The sequence below is a fragment of the Scyliorhinus torazame genome, chromosome 7, assembly GCF_047496885.1.
Source record: "Scyliorhinus torazame isolate Kashiwa2021f chromosome 7, sScyTor2.1, whole genome shotgun sequence".
In the NCBI taxonomy this organism is placed as follows: Eukaryota; Metazoa; Chordata; class Chondrichthyes; order Carcharhiniformes; family Scyliorhinidae; genus Scyliorhinus; species Scyliorhinus torazame.
Window position 1 is genome coordinate 193222411 of NC_092713.1, and position 20470 is coordinate 193242880.

At 46.8% G+C, this 20470-nt stretch overlaps 1 protein-coding gene across 5 annotated transcripts in view; it reads left to right on the top strand.

Moving 5' to 3' along the window:
* The window catches only part of clint1a (clathrin interactor 1a), a 289089-nt gene that overhangs the window by 200849 nt on the left and 67770 nt on the right, over positions 1-20470 (top strand). For all 5 annotated transcript variants that reach the window (XM_072511908.1, XM_072511907.1, XM_072511905.1 and 2 more), the window contains exon 8: positions 10815-10899. In XM_072511908.1, the coding sequence (XP_072368009.1) occupies positions 10815-10899 (85 nt within the window). The remainder of the gene's footprint in view (positions 1-10814; positions 10900-20470) is intronic.

A 20470-nucleotide genomic window follows, 5' to 3' on the forward strand; every position in this document is an offset into this window, starting at 1 on the left:
TTAGCTCATCATGGCTGTGTCAATTCTTTGAAAGCACTGTTTATTAATCTCATTTCACACTCCTCACACCTCTGTAAATGTTTTTCTTTTCAAGTATAAACCCTTTTGAAAGTCACACTGATAATGAATGACATCAGATATCTAGTTTTCTCTGCAGAAAGTCAATTAATTAGTTTGGCTATATAAAAAAAAATTTCATGAGCAAACCTGAAATATTATCATTTAAATAGATTGTATCTGCTTTAAAAATATTTATTTGTAAAATTTAAACTTTGCCCTCCAATTTCCCCCTCCCCCTCAACATTTCTGAAGGTGCTGGGCACAGGTAGCCCTCTGTGCCTTTCCCAATCTTTCAGTCCTTGTGCATGATCCTGGACAGTGGTTGTCAACTGCTATTTGGCCATAGTTCTTGCAGCCAAACTCTCCGCCACGCTTGCCCCCTCCATTATGGCCTGAATCCATTTTCCACGAGGTGACACTGGATGGCAATGGGAATGTTCACTTTCAGTTTCTCCCCAGTTCTTAGAAGCCTGAGATGGTGAAGCTAATTTTAGTATCACTTCCGTCTGTTGTGGCTAAGCTCCATTAACCTAGTACAGACTGGGATCTTCTTGGTCTGTTCTACTGTAACAGGCAGTGGCATTGCCTCACAGCACACCATAGGAGCTTTCTTCATAATGTTCCTTGCCAGATTAATGTGGATTAATTTGATACATCTGCATCACATTGCCAAAGATAACAGTTGAGCTGAAAAATGAAGATTTTGTTTTGATTGAAAGATGACTTTTCCCTGTCTGGACTTTCTGTGCTATCCACCATTGAGTGGGCAGGTTAAGTTCCTTTCCCTAGTGCTGTCCTAACTTGCTGTTTGTTGCCTGTGAATGGCTGTAGGAAGGGAAGTGTGATGTGAATATTTAACCCCTCTTCTCGCTCTTGAAATCCATCTTTATTCAGCGCCTCACTGCTATTGAGTGCCTGAAGTTATCTACTCACTGTGCAAAATATATCCACGGATATACACAGTGTAGACATCCTCTATTTAGCACCACATCATACTTTTGCATATTTGTTCTCGGATGTGAAGCCAATGGTGCATTTACTAGTTGCCCTGAGAGTGTTAAGAAGGAAATTAGACAACAGTCGGAAATCTTTCATGATTTTTCTTCTCTAAGCCTATAAATTTATCAAATTTACTGAACTCGCTTCTCCAACTTGCCAAGGCGCGCTTTGAGCTCTCAGCCTCTGGATTTCTAGTCCAGTACCATAAACACAAAGCAACCATATTCCTGCTTCCTGAAGAATTTTTCTTTGACATATATTTTTAAAAAATGTTTTTTGCATTTTTACAAAACTGATTCATCATAAATGTTTGAAGAATACCATCGTCAGTATTAATGCAATATGCTAACATTTGGGCATGACTAAGTGCAATAAGGCATCGTGATTCCTCTTGAGTGCTAAATTTATGTTGGCTCATTACCTCGTGTGCGATTGACCTGGGTAAATATCACCGATGAAAGACAAAGCCTGTTTAACTGTATTGCTTTCTGCAAATGTTTATCAGTTTTCAATCATATCAAAGCATTATTTTGGCAATCAGCAAACTTTCTCTGTGCCACGCTACATTTTCTGTTAATGGCAATTGTCTATTTTATTTGTTTTGTATTTCTACTTTTTTTTTTGTTTCAACAAATGCTACTCAAGAGTTGGTGCCCCAATCTTGGTGAAGTGTAATAGTAGCTGTGTGAAATTTTCACCCTGTATCTGCTTGTCCTATTTAATGAAACAGCAATACAACTGCAGGTTTTGTCCCTCTAACCTGTTTGGAGAGTGTATTTTGATTTGCACAATGCTTGGTGTAATACTGTTAGTGGTAGGGAACAGTTTTGTATTGATAATAAGAATGTCATATCAGGTGAATTAAAACATTTCGAAAAAGCACTGTTGTGGTTCTCTTAGCTCCTCTGTTAATCAGAGCTATGCTTTATGAATCTACAGAATGTGGAAAACAGTTCTCACGCGTTTAATTTCACAGTCACAATTTTTGGACTTGACAGTCTCCTCTACCCCCGCCCCCCTCGCTAAGATTATGGGAGCTCTCTTTGCCCAGTATTGCCTCACTGGCAATCTAATTTTATGTAACCCTGATTAGTGAAGGCTGTTTTCTTTTTTTAGCTGACTAACAAGGGAACAAGAGTTGCATATACATCTGTACAAACAGTTGTAACTTAGCATGTGAATAAGATTCTCGTGCTTGCATTCTGTTATTTACATTCATATTTACAGTCCATGTCAGAATTCTTGAATTATAGCACTTGTTCTGATGGGGGAGTCCTGTTCCCCTGTTGTGTCCTCGAGGGTTCCCGGTTTTCCATTGTGGGTGGCGGGGGAGAGGGGAGTCTGAACCCTCAAGAAATTTCATGAAATTTCCCCTCAGACCCCCAATCAAGAATTTTATCTTTTCTAATTTCAGGAACTTGGGCAGGTCTGAGAGCTATTCTTAAGGCCCTTGGTGGCACTGCTGACTTCCAACCTAGCAAAGGCCAGGGCACCTGCTCCCTTTCCTGTCCAGATCTCTGGATGCTCTGATACCCTGAAGACCACTACCGATGGGCACAGCTCCATCTGCACCCCCACAACCTTGGAACTGCAAATCTTGGGCAAGACCAGAACATGTGGCTGTGGTTATTCTGGCTCCCCGACACCGCTCGCACTTATCCTTCATCTCTGGGAAGAACCCGCTTATGTGTGTTTTAATAAGGTGTGATCTATGCACCACCTTGAGTTGCATCAGGCTAAGCCCGGCACAGGAAGAGGTGTAGTTGATCCTGTGCAGTGCCTCGATCCAGAGTCTTCCCACTATCTCCATGCCCATTTCCTCCCCCCATTTCTGTCTGGTCTCATCCAGTGGGGTCCTGACCTTTTCTATAAGTCGTAAATGTTGCCACACTTGTCGTCTCCCCACCAGTCCAGCCCTACCAATGTGTCCAAAAGTGTGTGCCCGAGTAGCTGGGGGAATGCGCTTGTCTCCTTGCGGGGAAAGTCGTGCAGCTGCAGGTTTCTGAACTCGTTCCCTTTCGGGATTTGGAGCTTCTCTACATGTTCCCCCAGGGTTGCCAGTCTACCGTCCACATACATGTCCTTTACTCTCTGTACCTCTGTCCTCCCTCCATCTCCCAAATGTGGCATCCACCTTTGCCGGTGTGAACCCATGGTTGTTACAGATGGGGGCCTCTCTAGACATACCACCAAGCTTGAAGTGGCACCTGAACCTTTTCCAGGTCTTCAGTGTGGCCACTATCACCGGGCTGCTGGAGTGTCTGCGCGAGGGAGCCGGGAGTGTGGCGGTGACCAGTGCCCGAAGGGACGTCCCCCCGCAGGAGGCTGCCTCCATTCGGACCCAGTCCACCTCCATCTCCTTCAGCTACTGCCTCCCTCTCTCCATGTTTGCTGCCCAGCGCTATAATAGGAGTTCTGTAGGGCCAGGTCTCCCATGTGCAGCCTTCGCTAAGATGGTTTTACGTATCCTAGGGATTCTCTCTCCTCCTATCCACATTCATTTTGACCGTCTGTACTCTTCCTGCTAGCAAATGAGGGAGTGAGTCCCATCTTTGCAGGTTCCTCTTCCCTCCACGAGGCTGGAGAGGTTCCATTTGTGGAGCCACTTGTGTCCCCAGGTACCTGAGCTTGGTTTGGGTCACTTTAAGCTCCACTCCTCCCTCTCGGGGGATCATCGGGAAGATTTTGCACTTCCCCAGGTTGCGTAAGTAACCAGAGAAGGCTCTGAACTCCCTGAGGAATCCTGTTACCTTTCCCATGCTGGCCACGGAATTTGAAATATAGAGGAGCAGGTCATCTGCATAGATCAAAACTCCGTGCTCCCTGTCCCCCTCCGAATGTCCATCCTCCATTCTACCAATCTAAGTTCGAACAGAAGTGAGTATAGTGGGCACCTCTGCCTCGTTCCCCTATGCAGCTGAAAGTACTTGGCGTTGGTGCCGTTCGTCCGTACATAGGAACCTTGTACAGGGGCTTCACCCACTCGATGAACCCTGTTCCAAACCGTTCAAGCTCCTCCATCAGGTATCTCCGTTCTACTCAATCGAAGGCTTTCTCAGCGTCCAGGGAGGCGATCACCTCTGGTGTCCTCTCCCCGATGGGATCATTATTACATTCAGCAGGCACCTAATGTTCGCTGTTAGCTGTCTGCCCTTGACAAACAGGGTCTGAACTTCCGCGGTCACTTCTGGCAGGCAGCTCTCCAGTCACCACGCCAGGGCTTTCGCCAGAATTTTTGCATCAGTGTTTAAGAGGGACATAGGTCTGTATAATCCACACTCTGTTGGGTCTTTGTCCTTTTTGGGGATCCGTGCGATCAAGGCCTGGGCCAGCGTGGGCGAAGGGCCCCTTCGACAGTGAATCGTTGAGCATCATCCGTAAATGCAGGGCCCCTGCTGCTGCAAATTCTTTGTTAAAGTCTACCGGGAGCACATCCGGTCCTGGCGCTTTCTCTGACTGCATGAAATTAATACATTACATGATTTTGCCCAGTGCTAGCAGTTCTTCCAGTCCCAGCTTCTTGTGCTCCCCGCCATCGGTATGTCCATTCTGTCAAGGAATTGCTTTATCTCTAAGTCCCTCTCGGGTAACGCAGCTGTTAGCCCTTGCTTCACAGCGCCAGGGTCCCGAGTTGGGTCACTGTCTGTGCAGAGTCTGCACATTCTCCCAGTGTCCCGAAAGACGTGCTGTTAAGGTAATTTGGACATTCTGAATTCTCCCTCTGTGTACTCGAACAGGCGCCGGAGTGTGGTGACTCGGGGCTTTTCACAGTAACTTCATTGCAGTGTTAATGTAAGCCTACTTGTGACAATAAAGATTATAAAAATAATCTTGTTCGGCTCTGCCACCATCCTATTATTTCTGTCCCTAACTTGCGCTGTCTTTTGTTTTCTTAGTTGCCTCGCCAGCATTGTTGCTCGTTTTAGCCTTAGTTTAATTGCTCTTGTTCTATCACCTTTGCTCTCGAGTCACCAGGTATCTTTCTGATACCGCCACGTGGTTCAAGTCCGAGTAATGATCAATAATCCAACACACCACTTGGTAAGAGTTAAATCAATGCACATTTATTATATACGGTAATCAATACTTATACATTAATTCTACTTCTAAGCTACTTCCTACAACTAATCGGCCAATACTTAACTTTGGGAATGGCCCACCAGGTCAGGGAAACAAATGGCCTTTCGTATGGGTTCTGAGCGTGTGGGATTCGAAGCTGGTACAGGTCGATAGCTAGGAGCGCCTATCTCGTAGCGAGCGTTGAAGTAAGACTTATGATTTGAGCGGTTGTTGCAGAGGGTCAGCAGAAGGGTGCGGAAGGATGAAGAAGGGTCGATTTGAACTTGGACTCTATTCTTATAGTCCCCAGGGGCTTCCCGCCTTTCGGGGCAAACCCTGTACCTGGTTCCAAGTGATTGGACTTCGTCCCAATCTCTTGGTTCGATATTCTCCAATGCTGGAGCGATTCCTTGATCGATGGGCAGTTTTGGGGTGGTCGTTCACCTCCCTTTGTGTAGGCTCCTGCTGGCGCCGTAAAGTCTGGGTTGGCTTTGTGTGTCTAATTTGTTGCACATTGTTCCCGGCGATTGCTAATTAATATTCAGGTGGCTGGTGTTTTGTGATGCTGATGGCTGCAGGTATCGATTCTGTCTGACCTCCGCAGAGGCGAATACACAGTTTTACCTGCAGCTGCTTGTTTGAGTCCTGTTGGCTGATTTTCCCATCAGCCTTTTCCGTTCGCCATTTTGAATCGGGGTTGGCCATTCTAAATCGGGAGTTAGCCATTTTAACTGGCGACAGCAATGCGGCTGCCTGGTCTCCATGTTCGTAGAAGGCTCCCCCCCCAACCCCCCACCCCCGTGCCTGGCGGAGCTGGTGCACTGCCTTCTCTGTGGAGAGCAAGTCAAATTCCATCTGCAGCTTTTTCTTCTCTGCCAGCAGTTCCACAGTTGGGGTCTTGGATACCGTCGATCCACCTCCAGCATGGGGTCGATCAGCAGCTGCTTGGCTGCCCTTTTATTCCTGTCCCTAAAGGTCCCTTACGCTATGATTTCCCATCTGATCACCACTTTCAGTGCCTTCCAAAACGTGGCGGGTGAGACCTCCCCATTTTGGTTGCAGGTTACATAACCTTCGATGGCTTGGGCTACCCCTGTGCAGAATTTTCTATTGGTGAGGCGAGCTCTATCCAACCTCCATGAGGGGAGTTAGGCCCAGCCCTTCTCCAACCTCATGCCCATGTAACGTGGTGCATGGTCAGAGATTACAATCGCATTCCTCCTTTGTTACCCCTGGAAGCACCATTTTACCGACGACGATCCCCCCCCCCCCCCCCCCCCCCCCCCCCCCCCCCCCAACAAATCTATCCCATGACTGTGTTCTGTGTCATTCCTGTTATGGATTTCGCCCTGGGGTTTCATCTTTCCACTGTCAGGTCTTGTACGTAGTTAAAAGTCATCCACCATGATGAGTCCCACCCGCTACTCCCCTCTGCTTCCCCCTTGTACCCTCCTAGCCTTGTGCTCCACCCCTCCTTGTTCACCCCCTTCTTCTTGCCCTTTGTTTCCCCTGGAATTTTGTTCCCCCCCCCCTCCCTCCCTGCCAGGCGCTCCCTTCCGGGAAGTGCGCCGCAGCCTCCTCCCTACCAGTATCTCTCCCTCGCTGTACCTCTGTGCACCAGTTTGATCGCTGATGTAGCGGCTCCCCTAACAGTTAGATTCTCCGATTTAACCCTGTCTACCTCTTTTTCTTCCCCCTCCCCCTCTTCCACACTCTTGCATGTGATGGCCCCTGCCCATCTCACCTTACAGCCCGCATTCTGGCCATTGCTCTCTATTGTTGCTTGTCCAGTCCATTTTTTGGACAAAACTGTTGGCCTCCTCCCAGGCTGTCAAAGTATAGTTTTTTGCCCTGGTACGTGACCCACAGTTTCGCAGGGCAGAGCTTGCCAAAATGCATCCCACTTTGTAGAGTACGATTTGGCACCGTTAAATTCTGCCTTGCGCTTGGCCAGGTTGGCACCAAGGTCCTGGTACAAGCGAATGGAATGTCCTTCCCACTTTCACCCCCTCGTGCTGTTCGCCCACCTCAGAATCCGTTCTTTATCCTGGAATCTGTGGAGCTTTATGATTATCGCCCACGGTGATTCCCCAGCACGGGCCGCTGCTGGAACAACCTGTGAGCGCGGTCTACCTCAAAGGCTTGGTGAAGCCGTCCTTGCCGATCAGCTTCCCGAGCATCTCTGCAATGTATTCTGTGGTGTTTTCCCCCCTCTGTTTGCACCGGCAGCCCCAGGATCCTCAAGTTTTGTTGACGTGACCGGTTTGCTTGGTTGTCGACCTTGTCCATCTACCCCTTCTGGGTTTTACTAGCCTCACCATCTTGGCCTCGAGTGTCGCAATCATGTCCCCTTGGTGGATTTTTCAAGGTCGTCGACTTCTGGGCCTCGAACCTCCGTCATTTTGTCCATTGCCTCCTTCATAGGCCTGTTGCAACCTCCACTGCCGCCTCAACGGCTGCCACAAGGTATTTTTTCATTTCCCTGTATCTCTGGAGCTTGGAGGTTATAAAGCACTTCATTTATTCCATCAGCGCCCAGGTTTGCTCTGGCCTGTTCTGAGGCTGAAGTTTCCTTTCCCTTGTCTCTGCTGGCTTTTCGGCTGGGCGGCTGGTTCTTTCCCATCTTAGATGGCAGTGCGGTCGATGGGGGTTAATTGGGGGATTTTCTATGCTTTTGGTGCCAGTTTGTTGGCGTTAAAAGGCTTAGTCGATGTTCTTAGACAAGAGCCAACTTTCGCATGACTGCTCATCTCATGGCAGCCACCTGAAGTCTTGACGACCTTTTTGTTTTTCTGAAATTGATTTGCTAAAGATAAAAACTATAAGAACAAACAAATGCCCCAGCAGATTCTGCAGTCATGTTTGCTGCATAATCCCCCATAAATTCAAGGTCAACATTATGGTCGGATGGGCAGCACGGTGGAGCAGTCAGTGGGTTAGCCCTGTTGCCTCACGGCGCCGAGGTCCCAGGTTCGATCCTGGCTCTGGGTCACTGTCTGTGTGAAGTTTGCACATTCTCCCCGTGTTTGCGTGAGTTTCGCCCCCACAACCCAAAAAAAATGTGCAAGCTAGGTGAATTGGCCACGCTAAATAGCCCCTTAATTTAAAAAAATGAATTGGGTACTCTAAATTTATTTTTAAACCACATATTATGTTCGGGATGCTTAATAATCAGTTCTGATTTGTTAGGCAACCTTTGTCAAAATAACTTCATTGCAGTGTTAATGTAAGCCTACATGTGGCGATAAAGATTATTATTATTAAAGGCATTGTACACCATTACTTGTATTGTGAAATATGTGCTTTAGACTACGGTGTGTTGGTTTGACGGGGCTACTGTATGTTCACTGGAGTTGAATTGTTAGTTGTTGTGCCTTGATTTCTTTGTAAGGTTTTTTTGTTTGTAATCTGCCCCAGATGAATGTGTGGTCTCTGCTGCTACCTGCTGGATGCTGTAGTTGCTTTCGCATAAATTGCAACTTTAGCGTCAAAGTATTGATTTAACCACATTTGGGAGTATGATTTGCAACATTAACTTTCAGAAAAGTCGGGATTTTCATATTATCTGAAGGACTATTCCCTACAAATGGAGATGGTTTCCTTTATCCTTACAATCCACTTATATTATGCTTTATTCACACATGTGCAGAAGGATAATTTCCAAAAACATGAGGGTCTTCTCTTCATTTATGGGCAGTACGGTAGCACAAATGGCTAGCACTGGCTTCACCGCACCAGGGTCCCAGGTTCGATTCCCCGCTGGGTCACTGTGCGGAGTCTGCACGTTCTCCCCATGTCTGCGTGGGTTTCCTCCGGGTGCTCTGGTTTCTTCCCACAGTCCAAAGACGTGCAGTTTAGGTGGATTGGCCATGATAAATTGCCCTTAGTGACCAAAAAAGGTTACGATGGGTTGTTGGGTTACAGGGATATGGTGGAAGTGAGGGCTTAAGTGGGTCGGTGCAGACACGATGGGCCGAATGGCCTCCTTCTGCACTGTATGTTCTATGTTCTAATAACCTAAGGTTCAAAAAGGATGGCAAGTGCCATTGCATGAAGTACTGTACATACTCAAATGCATGGTGGCACAGTGGTTAGCACTGCTGCCTCATGGCACCGAGGCCCCAGGTTCGATCATGGCTCTGGGTCACTGTCTGTATGGAGTTTGCACATTCTTCCCGTGTTTGCGTGTGTTTCGCCCCCACAGCCAAAGATGTGCAGGGTAGGTGGATTGGCCACGCTAAATTTCCCCTTAATTTGAAAAAATGAATTGGGGACTCTAAATCTATTTTTAAAAAATGTTGACAGTCCTGACATCTGCAACAAGTTAATAAAATAATAGCATTTGATAATGTACTGTAACATTTCTTTCAAATGCAAAGTCCACTAGGCCTAAAGAGTTACTTGGTTTTCTTTTGAATCAGGCTATAGGTAGATGAAAGGCAAGTAATTTGTTGCTGCTCAAAAGCCAGTATTTTCAGTGTCTACAGTAATTTGTATGCCAGTTGATGGAACTTGGGTGGTAAATCACACTAATTGTAGAAATTCACAGGGGTTTATCCTGTTGCTCTTTGCCAAATAACTTAGTGTTATGCATATGTTTTGCCATATTGTTAGTGTTTCAAATGTTAAATTTGTACAGAATAAAAGAGGAAATTGACTGTCAAATTTATCACTGAACCTGATGATAAATAGTTTCATCAAAGAAGTTGATTTGTGTCTTATCCACCGATTATAACCTTCAGCCTGGACCCAGGAAGGGACTTCTGTGAACAGAAGGAAGTCAATCATTTCCTAATCTACAGAAAAAAAATCACCAACTACTGAACTTTAGAAGTGATAGATTTTTAAAAAAATCAATCTTTGCTTGATGGTGGCACAGTGGTTAGCACCGCACATCACAGCATCAGGGACCTGGGTTCAGTTCCGGGCTTGCGTCACTGGCTGTGTGGCGTTTGTACATTCCCCCCGTGTCTACGTGGGTTTCCTCGAGGTGCACAGTCCAAAGGTGTGCAAGTTAGGTGGATTGGCCATGCTAAATTGCCTCTTCGTGTCCAAAAGGTTAGTTGGGGTTACGAAGATGGGGAGGGGGCATGGGCCTGGGTAGGATGCTCTTCCGCAGGGTCGGTTCAGACTTGATGGGCCAAATGGCCTCCTGCACTGTAAGAATTTTATGATCTATGATTTGAGGATCCACCCAGAGTATTTATCCTCACATTCTTCTCTGGGAGAAGTTAACATAGTTGCATGTTGAGGTCTTAATACACTGATGTCCAAATGTTTTGTCTTTGTGTGTTTGTGTTGCATTGGTACACAGAGCCTTGGTTTCCATCAGTATGCAAATATACCAGACTTGCTGATATTATGAGGTTTTGGTGTTCTGCTTTGGGACTTTAATCACCAGATGAAATCAGTGTTAACAGCATTTCCAAATGAGAAAACCAGAACATTTGTTCTAACCTCTGAAAGATTGTTAGTTATTCAAAGAAGAACAAATGTTATTGTTGCAGAAAATATTTTTATTAATGTACAGTCGCAGAAATTCTGTGCTAATGAGTCAGAAAATTAAACAAGTATCCAGAGTGGAGTATTCTTGAGATCCAAATACTCAGAATTCAGTAAGTAAGAGCACTCTGGTCATTGTGCAGCCCCAAAGGTTCAGTGCTTCCTTCTTATTGTCTCTGTCTTCTTCTGTCTAGATGCCAGCACCAAATACTGTTAACAACAACTCAAAGAATGACCTGGTAGACCTACTATTTGGATCCAGTCAGATTTCTTCCACAGGTAATGTTGGCATTGATTTTTCTTTGATAGTGCACCTGAGCCCTACTTCCTGAACAGCAGTGTTGATCAATTAAGTCACTGGAGTCATTTTCATGAGGCAGCTGACTCTCTTTATTACTTATCCAAAAGCAATTGGGGCAGATGCCAGTTTCCAATCATTGTGTTGTTCGGGGCACTGCACCTGCTGCATGCTTCCAGCAATTCTGCCCTGCTTTTAATTAAAACTTGGTACCTTACTAACATTTGTACCTGAAAAAACTGGTATCCAGCCAAAGGAGAAAACAATTGGGCACATTTGAAAAAAATAACTCTGCACTGTGATTGGGAACTTTTAAACCTATTTTCCCTGACTACTGTTTGGGTTCACTTGTGTGAGGCACCCGCATATATATATTTTTTAAAGTCTGTCAATTTAATGTATTCTTATTCATTTCCCCTGCTCCCCATTTAACCAATCTGGAGGGGAAGTAAATTGTGGCACCCGATTGGTGCCGTGGGTGAAGATCAGCTGACTCGAAATGAACGAGGGATCAAACTTAAATGGACCCTAATGTGTACGTTATGCTTCTGCTCTTAGAAACATTATTTAACAGATTATCAGTAAAACTATGTCCTGACTTGCCTTCAGATTTCCTGTAGATTTCATTTAAAAATAAATTTCCCTGTGCTTTGGCTGGTGTTTCTGACCCTGTACGATACATTTACCTCATGACTACTTAAAAGCTTACAGTTTAAATTCAATCATTTGTTAACCAGCTTGAGATTTGAATTTTGTACTTCATTTCTTGTTGCTTTTCTGTTCCAGCACTAAATTTTCACAGGTTCACTCAAGTCAGCTTCTTTTGCAGTTTACAGTTATGTTAAACTTCGAGATTTAGGATTTCTTTTTAAAGTCTTTCACCCTTTGCATGAATAAAACTAACGTTCAGTGAGAAGCCATTCTGCTCTAGTCGGGATTATGCGAGCATTGGGATTTCGGGAGCATGCAATACGGAATGAGGGATGGATTTTCAATCTTGATTTGAACTCTGAAAACTATCCGGCAACACAATTCAAAACCTGGGATGTCTTGTATGTATCTGAAGACATGACTTTAAGCTGTGTGACCCGAGTTGAAGTGTAGGGTATTACAGGTTTGTCACCTGTGGGAACAATTTTAAGGCATGAGTATCACACAAGAAAGTAATCTCACAATTTTTAAAAAAATAGTGTTTTGTCTGATTCATCTTGTAATCCATTTCACTGAGCAAGGCTAGTAATGGGCTGGTGTAAGCAATTTTATCGTAAATAAGGCTTTGTTCAGGGTCTATAAAGCTGTAAATGGAAAAGCAGAATTTCACAGTTAAATTAAATCTCCAGGATCTCTTTCACTTGCCAGTACAACAGACTATGCTCGTGAATAATCAGCTGACAAGGCATCATATAAAGCATTTTTATTTGTAGCCAGATGACCAAATTGTGTAAGGAAGCATGCAAGAGTCCTTAAAACTAATACACTCATTATACCATACACACACTTTAAAAAGGCATTCTGATTTTACATATCATTGCTCCTGAGCCATTTATACAAAGGAGTCATACTGCATTTGAATAATCAGCGTGCTTCAGTACGACAGATGGGCAGTATGTCTTGCAGCTATCTGATGGCTTTTTAGAAATAGTACCAGATGTTGGACATTGTCCCCCTGTGCGCTCCATGGCTGTACAGATGTTTCTTTGCCACCTGAGTGGTTCATAAGCACTGCAGGCAAAGATGATGCATCACAATTCATGCAGAGTGAATATTGTAGTGAACTAAACCTGAATCTTAACAATTCAATTTATAACCTTCCATGGTTTAAAGTGGCCAGTCTGATGCCTGCATTATTTAATAATTTCTGAAAAGAGAGATGTTGCTGAAGCCTTTTGTCTTGTACTCATCAGCACAAATGCAAGAACGCCAAATTTCAAATGATCACAAAGAGTGTTGATTTGTTGGCAAGTGGACTCTTGCTCCCTTAATTCAGAATGGCACAAGGCTTGAACACGTTTGCAGAGAACAGGTCTCTGCGTATGGATATTTGTTGCTTCTAGTAAGCGTAAATTAGCCACGATACGAGCTTGACTAATTATCTTAAGTTGGTTGTGAATGTAACTTTTAACGCACTTCGGAATGTTCAAGTGCTGCTCAATCACAGAATCACATTTGACGGTTGATATTTTATTTTGGATTTTACAAACCTTATCAGCAGTCTTGTATACAGAGCCTGTTGTAAGGTATTGGATGTAGTTTGGTAGGTCCTTTCTAAAGTATTTGTAGGTTTGGGTAGTTCAACAGCAATTTATTAACTACTAGAAACTATGTACGTGGGTACAGTAAAGGTCTAAGTTAGGAACTGTTCCCATGCTTCTTCACATGGCTCTGCCCAACACATCACTGATCCCCAAGTGTGAGTCATGTTCTTTTACACCACTGTGCACTGTTCTGTACTCAGTCACATGTTAACCATTTATGTGCCAGATTCCTATACTGCTTACCACCCCCTCAACCCTTAAAGTCTTTATCAAATGTATTTACAAGTTATCCCAGTTTACCCCATGTATTTACATCATTATTTCTACCCCATCTCCTCCTCTCAAGGCTCTGAGTTCATAGGTTCAGCTGGCTGGAGGCCTTCTAACCTTCCATAGCTTGCTCTTAATACCTTAATACTGTCAGAGGAATGATGGGCTCTGTTGATGCACGTAAACTTTGTTGAATTGGAGGTTGTTCTGGCATCTAGGCACCTTTTCCACTCTTTCTGTCTTTTGACATTGAATCGCTCTTTATCTATTCTCAAATTGTATTGATAGTGTTAAATCCTCAGTTTCTTTACCCGTCAGTCTGGCCTCAATAAAAGTCGAGATGGATTTGCAGATACAACATTAGTTATTTTATTCAGCTTGCAAGCTTTCTCAGTTCACAGCAGTACAGAATGCCTCTCGCTCTCTGTACCTCCGGAATCAAGTGCCTTTATCAAACAAAGAGCTCTGAACTGATACATTCAAATGGCATCAAGTTTCACATACTCGACGCCCATAGGTCATCCTATGTCCCTCCTGACCTGTTTGATCTATTCTGATTGGCTCACTTCCAATCCCTTCCTCTGGCCCCTATTATTCAGCATTACTCTCGTAGACACACCTCTTCCTGCTTTTCCATGCGGTCTGAAATCCTTTGTGAACTAACCAGAATTAAAGTGGCCTATTTTCTACATTACATTAACTAATATCTCTAAAGTAACTATTTTATATCACATTCGTCATTCCCTCCTTTTATCATTCCATGATAACCGGACTATCCAATCCATAGCTACGGTTCCTCATCTAAAAAGATCCGTCGCTGCATTTCCAATTCCTGGCTTAGCCCCCCCTCATCTGCTTCACCCTCATGGATTTTAACAGTTAAGCTTTTAGAGGCGTTGATCTGATCCAGTGCACCCCGCATTCTACCCATCACACATTTAAGGATGGCCAGGCCCACAAAGATGCAGCCGATAGCTACCACTAAATACATGGCCATATTTATCAACCAGTCCTTCCAACCTCCAAATCCCCAGTTACCCCAAGAGCCAGGATCCTGCATCCCGTCCAGGTGATCCCGTATGCGATCCATAAATTTAGTGATGTTAGCGGTCAAGTCTTGAACTCCCATGATACACTTGCCCTGCACTATGGCGCATACCCCACCCTCACGGGCCAGAAGATAGTCAAGAGCATACCGGTTCTGCATGGCAAACAACCGTAGCTGAGACAATTCCTTGGTTATTGCCCCGAGGGCTCCCAAGGTTTCATTTCCCAAGATGGTAAGGCCACAAATAAAATAATTCCTATCACTGACAGCCAAGGAACCCCCCACACCTCCCAGTGTCAATACGCTCAAAATCCCCCACCCGGCTGAGTGGCCCCGGTTGGGTGCAAGAACCTGAGGTTTTTTCCAGTTCTCGCAAAATTCAGCAGAGACTGCCCAGCGTGCTAACTGATTATGCAGCTTCCACGCCGAAGGGCAGGGGACTGTGGTAAGGACTAGAGTCCCTATAGCAATTCGGCGGGGAAATGGGGGTGACAAAACGTTGGTCGCTGTACCATTAAATAAAAAGTAGTATCCTTGCTCCGTGTGCAGGCTAGCATCACAATCAGCATATCGGTTGCGTAAGGACCCCCCAGTAGCCCAGTTTATCCAACTTTGAAACGCCCATTCGGGCCGCCTAGCAATGCGGAAAGCCCTAGTCCCAACAGTGATATGAGAGACATTCGCCCAGCCACAAAGGAGCTGGAGGCCGGCGTTCAATGGAACGCAAGTGGTGTCGTAACAAACGCATTGGCCAGACGCCTGGGTGATATGGCACCTCCTGTCCGTACAGGTGGGGAACAGACATGTTATATTCGTGTCCACCTCTACCAGCAAACAGCCGTATCCTTCACTGCTGAAACAATTCTCGTACGACCGGGAATCCCTATTGGGAGTGAAGTGGCTAGGTATGTACGCCCTCCACCGTTGCAGCCTATCGTACTGTGAATGGGAATTATCCCGAGGAAGGGTAAGGCAAATAGCCGGTGGTGCTGAACCCAGATCGTAAGGAAGAGTGACTTGCTCGGGCAGTGGCTCGGAATGCTGACAATGAATCACCGTTTGGGGAGTGCCCCAAAGCGGTGAAACAGAAAAAAACTAGACACCGCTGCGGGGTTCGGGTAGCAGACAACCCGTCCCTGGCCATACAAGCGGTGGGAAATCTGGTAGAAGAGATTCATACTACCCGGGTTTCCCTCAGTTTGGCCTTTAACTAACTTAAGTGTATCTCCCGGTAACCTACGTTCTAGCTGTACTTCCCTTCTCATACGGCCCGTCCTCTCTCTAGTCCCTTTCACTTTCTCACCTCTTCCTACGCTCTTCTGACGGCCTGATGTTACCTTTATTGCACCACTCTTAACACATCCAAAATCGAATTTACATGTACTCCAAAAACAAGGCAATGTCCATATAATGTTCCCTTCCCATCGCCGGGACCGGTGCAATTGCTTCAGGAGTCCTGCATTCTCCTTTTTTTTAAATAAAATATTTTATTGAAAATTTTTGGTCAACCAACACAGTACATTGTGCATCCTTTACACAATATTATAACAACACAAATAACAATGACCTATTTTATAAACAGAAAATGAATAAATAATAAATAACAAAAATGAAAACTAACCCTAATTAGCAACTGCCTTATCACAAGTAACGCTCTCCAAAAATATAATTTAACAGTCCAATATATAATTATCTGTAGCAACGACCTATACATATTATACAGTATATATTAACAACCCTGAGAGTCCTTCTGGTTCCTCCTCCTCCCCCCCGATCCTGGGCTGCGGCTGCTGCCGCCTTTTTTCCATTCCTTCTATCTTTCTGCGAGGTATTCGACGAACGGTTGCCACCGCCTGGTGAACCCTTGAGCCGACCCCCTTAGAACGAACTTAATCCGCTCTAGCTTTATAAACCCTGCCATGTCATTTATCCAGGTCTCCACCCCCGGGGGCTTGGCTTCTTTCCACATTAGCAATATCCTACGCCGGGCTACTAGGGACGCAAAGGCCAAAACATCGGCCTCTCTCGCCTCCTGCACTCCCGGCTCTTGTGCAACCCCAAATATAGCCAACCCCCAGCTTGGTTCGACCCGGACCCCCACTACTTTTGAAAGCACCTTTGTCACCCCCATCCAAAACCCCTGTAGTGCCGGGCATGACCAAAACATATGGGTATGATTCGCTGGGCTTCTCGAGCACCTCGCACACCTATCCTCCACCCCAAAAAACTTACTGAGTCGTGCTCCAGTCATATGTGCCCTGTGTAATACCTTAAACTGAATCAGGCTTAGTCTGGCACACGAGGACGACGAGTTTACCCTGCTTAGGGCATCTGCCCACAGCCCCTCCTCGATCTTCTCCCCCAGCTCTTCTTCCCATTTCCCTTTTAGTTCATCTACCATAGTCTCCCCTTCGTCCCTCATTTCCCTATATATATCTGACACCTTACCATCCCCCACCCATGTCTTTGAGATCACTCTGTCCTGCACCTCTTGTGCCGGGAGCTGCGGGAATTCCCTCACCTGTTGCCTCGCAAAAGCCCTCAGTTGCATATACCTGAATGCATTCCCTTGGGGCAACCCATATTTCTCGGTCAGCGCTCCCAGACTCGCGAACTTCCCATCCACAAACAGATCTTTCAGTTGTGTTATTCCTGCTCTTTGCCACATTCCATATCCCCCATCCATTCCCCCCGGGGCAAACCTATGGTTGTTTCTTATCGGGGACCCCCCCAAGGCTCCAGTCTTTCCCCTATGCCGTCTCCACTGTCCCCAAATCTTCAGTGTAACCACCACCACCGGGCTTGTGGTGTAGTTCCTCGGTGAGAACGGCAATGGGGCTATCACCATAGCCTGTAGGCTAGTCCCCCTACAGGACGCCCTCTCTAATCTCTTCCACGCCGCTCCCTCCTCCTCTCCCATCCACTTACTCACCATTGAAATATTAGCGGCCCAATAATACTCACTTAGGCTCGGTAGTGCCAGCCCCCCCCCCCCCCCCCCCCCCCCCCCCCCCCCCCCCCCCCCCCCATCCCTGCTACGCTGTAAGAATCCCTTCCTCACTCTCGGGGTCTTCCCGGCCCACACAAAACCCATGATGCTTTTTTCAATCCTTTTAAAAAAAGCCTTCGTGATCACCACCGGGAGGCACTGAAACACAAAGAGGAATCTCAGGAGGACCACCATCTTAACCGCCTGCACCCTCCCTGCCAGTGACAGGGATACCATATCCCATCTCTTGAAATCCTCCTCCATTTGTTCTACCAACCGCGTTAAATTTAACCTATGCAATGTGCCCCAATTCTTGGCTATCTGGATCCCCAGTTAACGAAAGTCCCTTGTTACCTTCCTCAACGGTAGGTCCTCTATTTCTCTACTCTGCTCCCCTGGATGCACCACAAACAACTCACTTTTCCCCATGTTCAATTTTTACCCTGAAAAATCCCCAAACTCCCCAAGTATCCGCATTATTTCTGGCATCCCCTCCGCCGGGTCTGCCACATATAGTAACAAATCGTCCGCAGACAAAGATACCCGGTGTTCTTCTCCTCCTCTAAGTTCTCCCCTCCAATTCTTGGAACCCCTCCACGCTATCGCCAGGGGCTCAATCGCTAGTGCAAACAATAATGGGGACAGAGGGCATCCCTGCCTTGTCCCTCTATGGAGCCGAAAATATGCAGATCCCCGTCCATTCGTGACCACGCTCGCCATCGGGGCCCTATACAACAGCTGCACCCATCTAACATACCCCTCTCCAAAACCAAATCTCCTCAACACCTCCCAAAAAATAATCCCACTCCACTCTATCAAATGCTTTCTCAGCATCCATCGCCACTACTATCTCCGTTTCCCCCTCTGGTGGGGGCATCATCATTACCCCTAACAGCCTCCGTATATTCGTGTTCAGCTGTCTCCCCTTCACAAACCCAGTTTGGTCCTCGTGGACCACCCCCGGGACACATTCCTCTATTCTCATTGCCATTACCTTGGCCAGAATCTTGGCATCTACATTTAGGAGGGAAATAGGTCTTTAAGAAAAGCGATATCGTTGCTTCAGACATAGTCGGGGGCAGTTGTTCCCTTTCCTTTGCCTCACTAAAGGTCCTCGTCAATACCGGGGCGAGCAAGTCCACATATTTTCTATAGAATTCGACTGGGAATCCATCCGGTCCCGGGGCCTTTCCCGCCTGCATGCTCCTAATTCCTTTCACCACTTCTTCTACCTCGATCTGTGCTCCCAGTCCCACCCTTTCCTGCTCTTCCACCTTGGGAAATTCCAGCCGATCCAAAAAGCCCATCATTCTCTCTCTCCCATCCGGGGGTTGAGCTTCATATAATTTTTTATAAAATGTCTTGAACACTCCATTCACTCTCTCCGCTCCCCGCTCCATCTCTCCTTCCTCATCCCTCACTCCCCCTATTTCCCTCGCTGCTCCACTTTTCCTCAATTGGTGTGCTAGCAACCTGCTCGCCTTCTCCCCATATTCGTACTGTACACCCTGTGCCTTCCTCCATTGTGCCTCTGCAGTGCCCATAGTCAGCAAGTCAAATTCTACATGTAGCCTTTGCCTTTCCCTGTACAGTCCCTCCTCCGGTGCTTCCGCATATTGTCTGTCCACCCTCAAATGTTCTTGCAGCAACCGCTCCCGTTCCTTACTCTCCTGCTTCCCTTTATGTGCCCTTATTGATATCAGCTCCCCTCTAACCACCGCCTTCAGCGCCTCCCAGCCCACTCCCACCTGGACCTCCCCATTATCATTGAGTTCCAAGTACTTTTCAATGCACCCCCTCACCCTTAGACACACCCCCTCATCTGCCATTAGTCCCATGTCCATTCTCCAGGGTGGGCGCCCTCCTGTTTCCTCCCCTATCTCCAAGTCTACCCAATGTGGAGCGATATCCGAAATGGCTATAGCCGTATACTCCGTTCCCCTCACCTTCGGGATCAACGCCCTTCCCAGCACAAAAAAGTCTCTTCGCGAGTAGACTTTATGGACATAGGAGAAAAATGAGAACTCCTTACTCCTAGGTCTGCTAAATCTCCACGGGTCTACACCTCCCATCTGCAACCATAAAATCTTTAAGTACCTTGGCTGCTGCCGGCCTCCTTCCAGTCCTGGACTTCGACCTAGCCAGCCCTGGTTCCAACACCGTATTTAAAATCTCCCCCCATTATCAGCTTTCCCATCTCTAGATCCGGAATACGTCCTAGCATCCGCCTCATAAAATTGGCATCATCCCAGTTCGGGGCATATACGTTTACCAAAACCACCGTTTCCCCCTGTAGTTTGCCACTCACCATCACGTATCTGCCCCCGTTATCCGCCACTATAGTCTTTGCCTCGAACATTACCCGCTTCCCCACTAATATAGCCACCCCCCTGTTTTTCGCATCTCGCCCCGAATGGAACACCTGCCCCACCCATCCTTTGCGTAGCCTAACCTGGTCTATCAGTTTCAGGTGCGTTTCCTGTAACATAACCACATCTGCCTTAAGTTTCTTAAGGTGTGCGAGTACCCGTGCCCTCTTTATCGGCCCGTTCAGCCCTCTCACGTTCCACGTGATCAGCCGGATTGGGGGGCTTCCTACCCCCCCCCCTTGTCGATTAGCCATCCCCTTTTTCCAGCTCCTCACCCGGTTCCCACGCAGCTGTATCTCCCCCAGGCGGTGCCCCCCCCCCCCCATCCCCTCCCATACCAGCTCCCCCCTCTCCCCAGCAGCAGCAACCCAGTAATTCCCCCCCCCCCCCCGCTAGATCCCCCGCTAGCGTAATTACTCCCCCCATGTTGCTCCCAGAAGTCAGCAAACTCTGGCCAACCTCGGATTCCCCCCGTGACCTCGGCTCGCACCGTGCGACGCCCCCTCCTTCCTGCTTCTCTATTCCCGCCATGATTATCATAGCGCGGGAACCAAGCCCGCGCTTCTCCCTTGGCCCCGCCCCCAATGGCCAACGCCCCATCTCCTCCACCTCTCCTCCTCC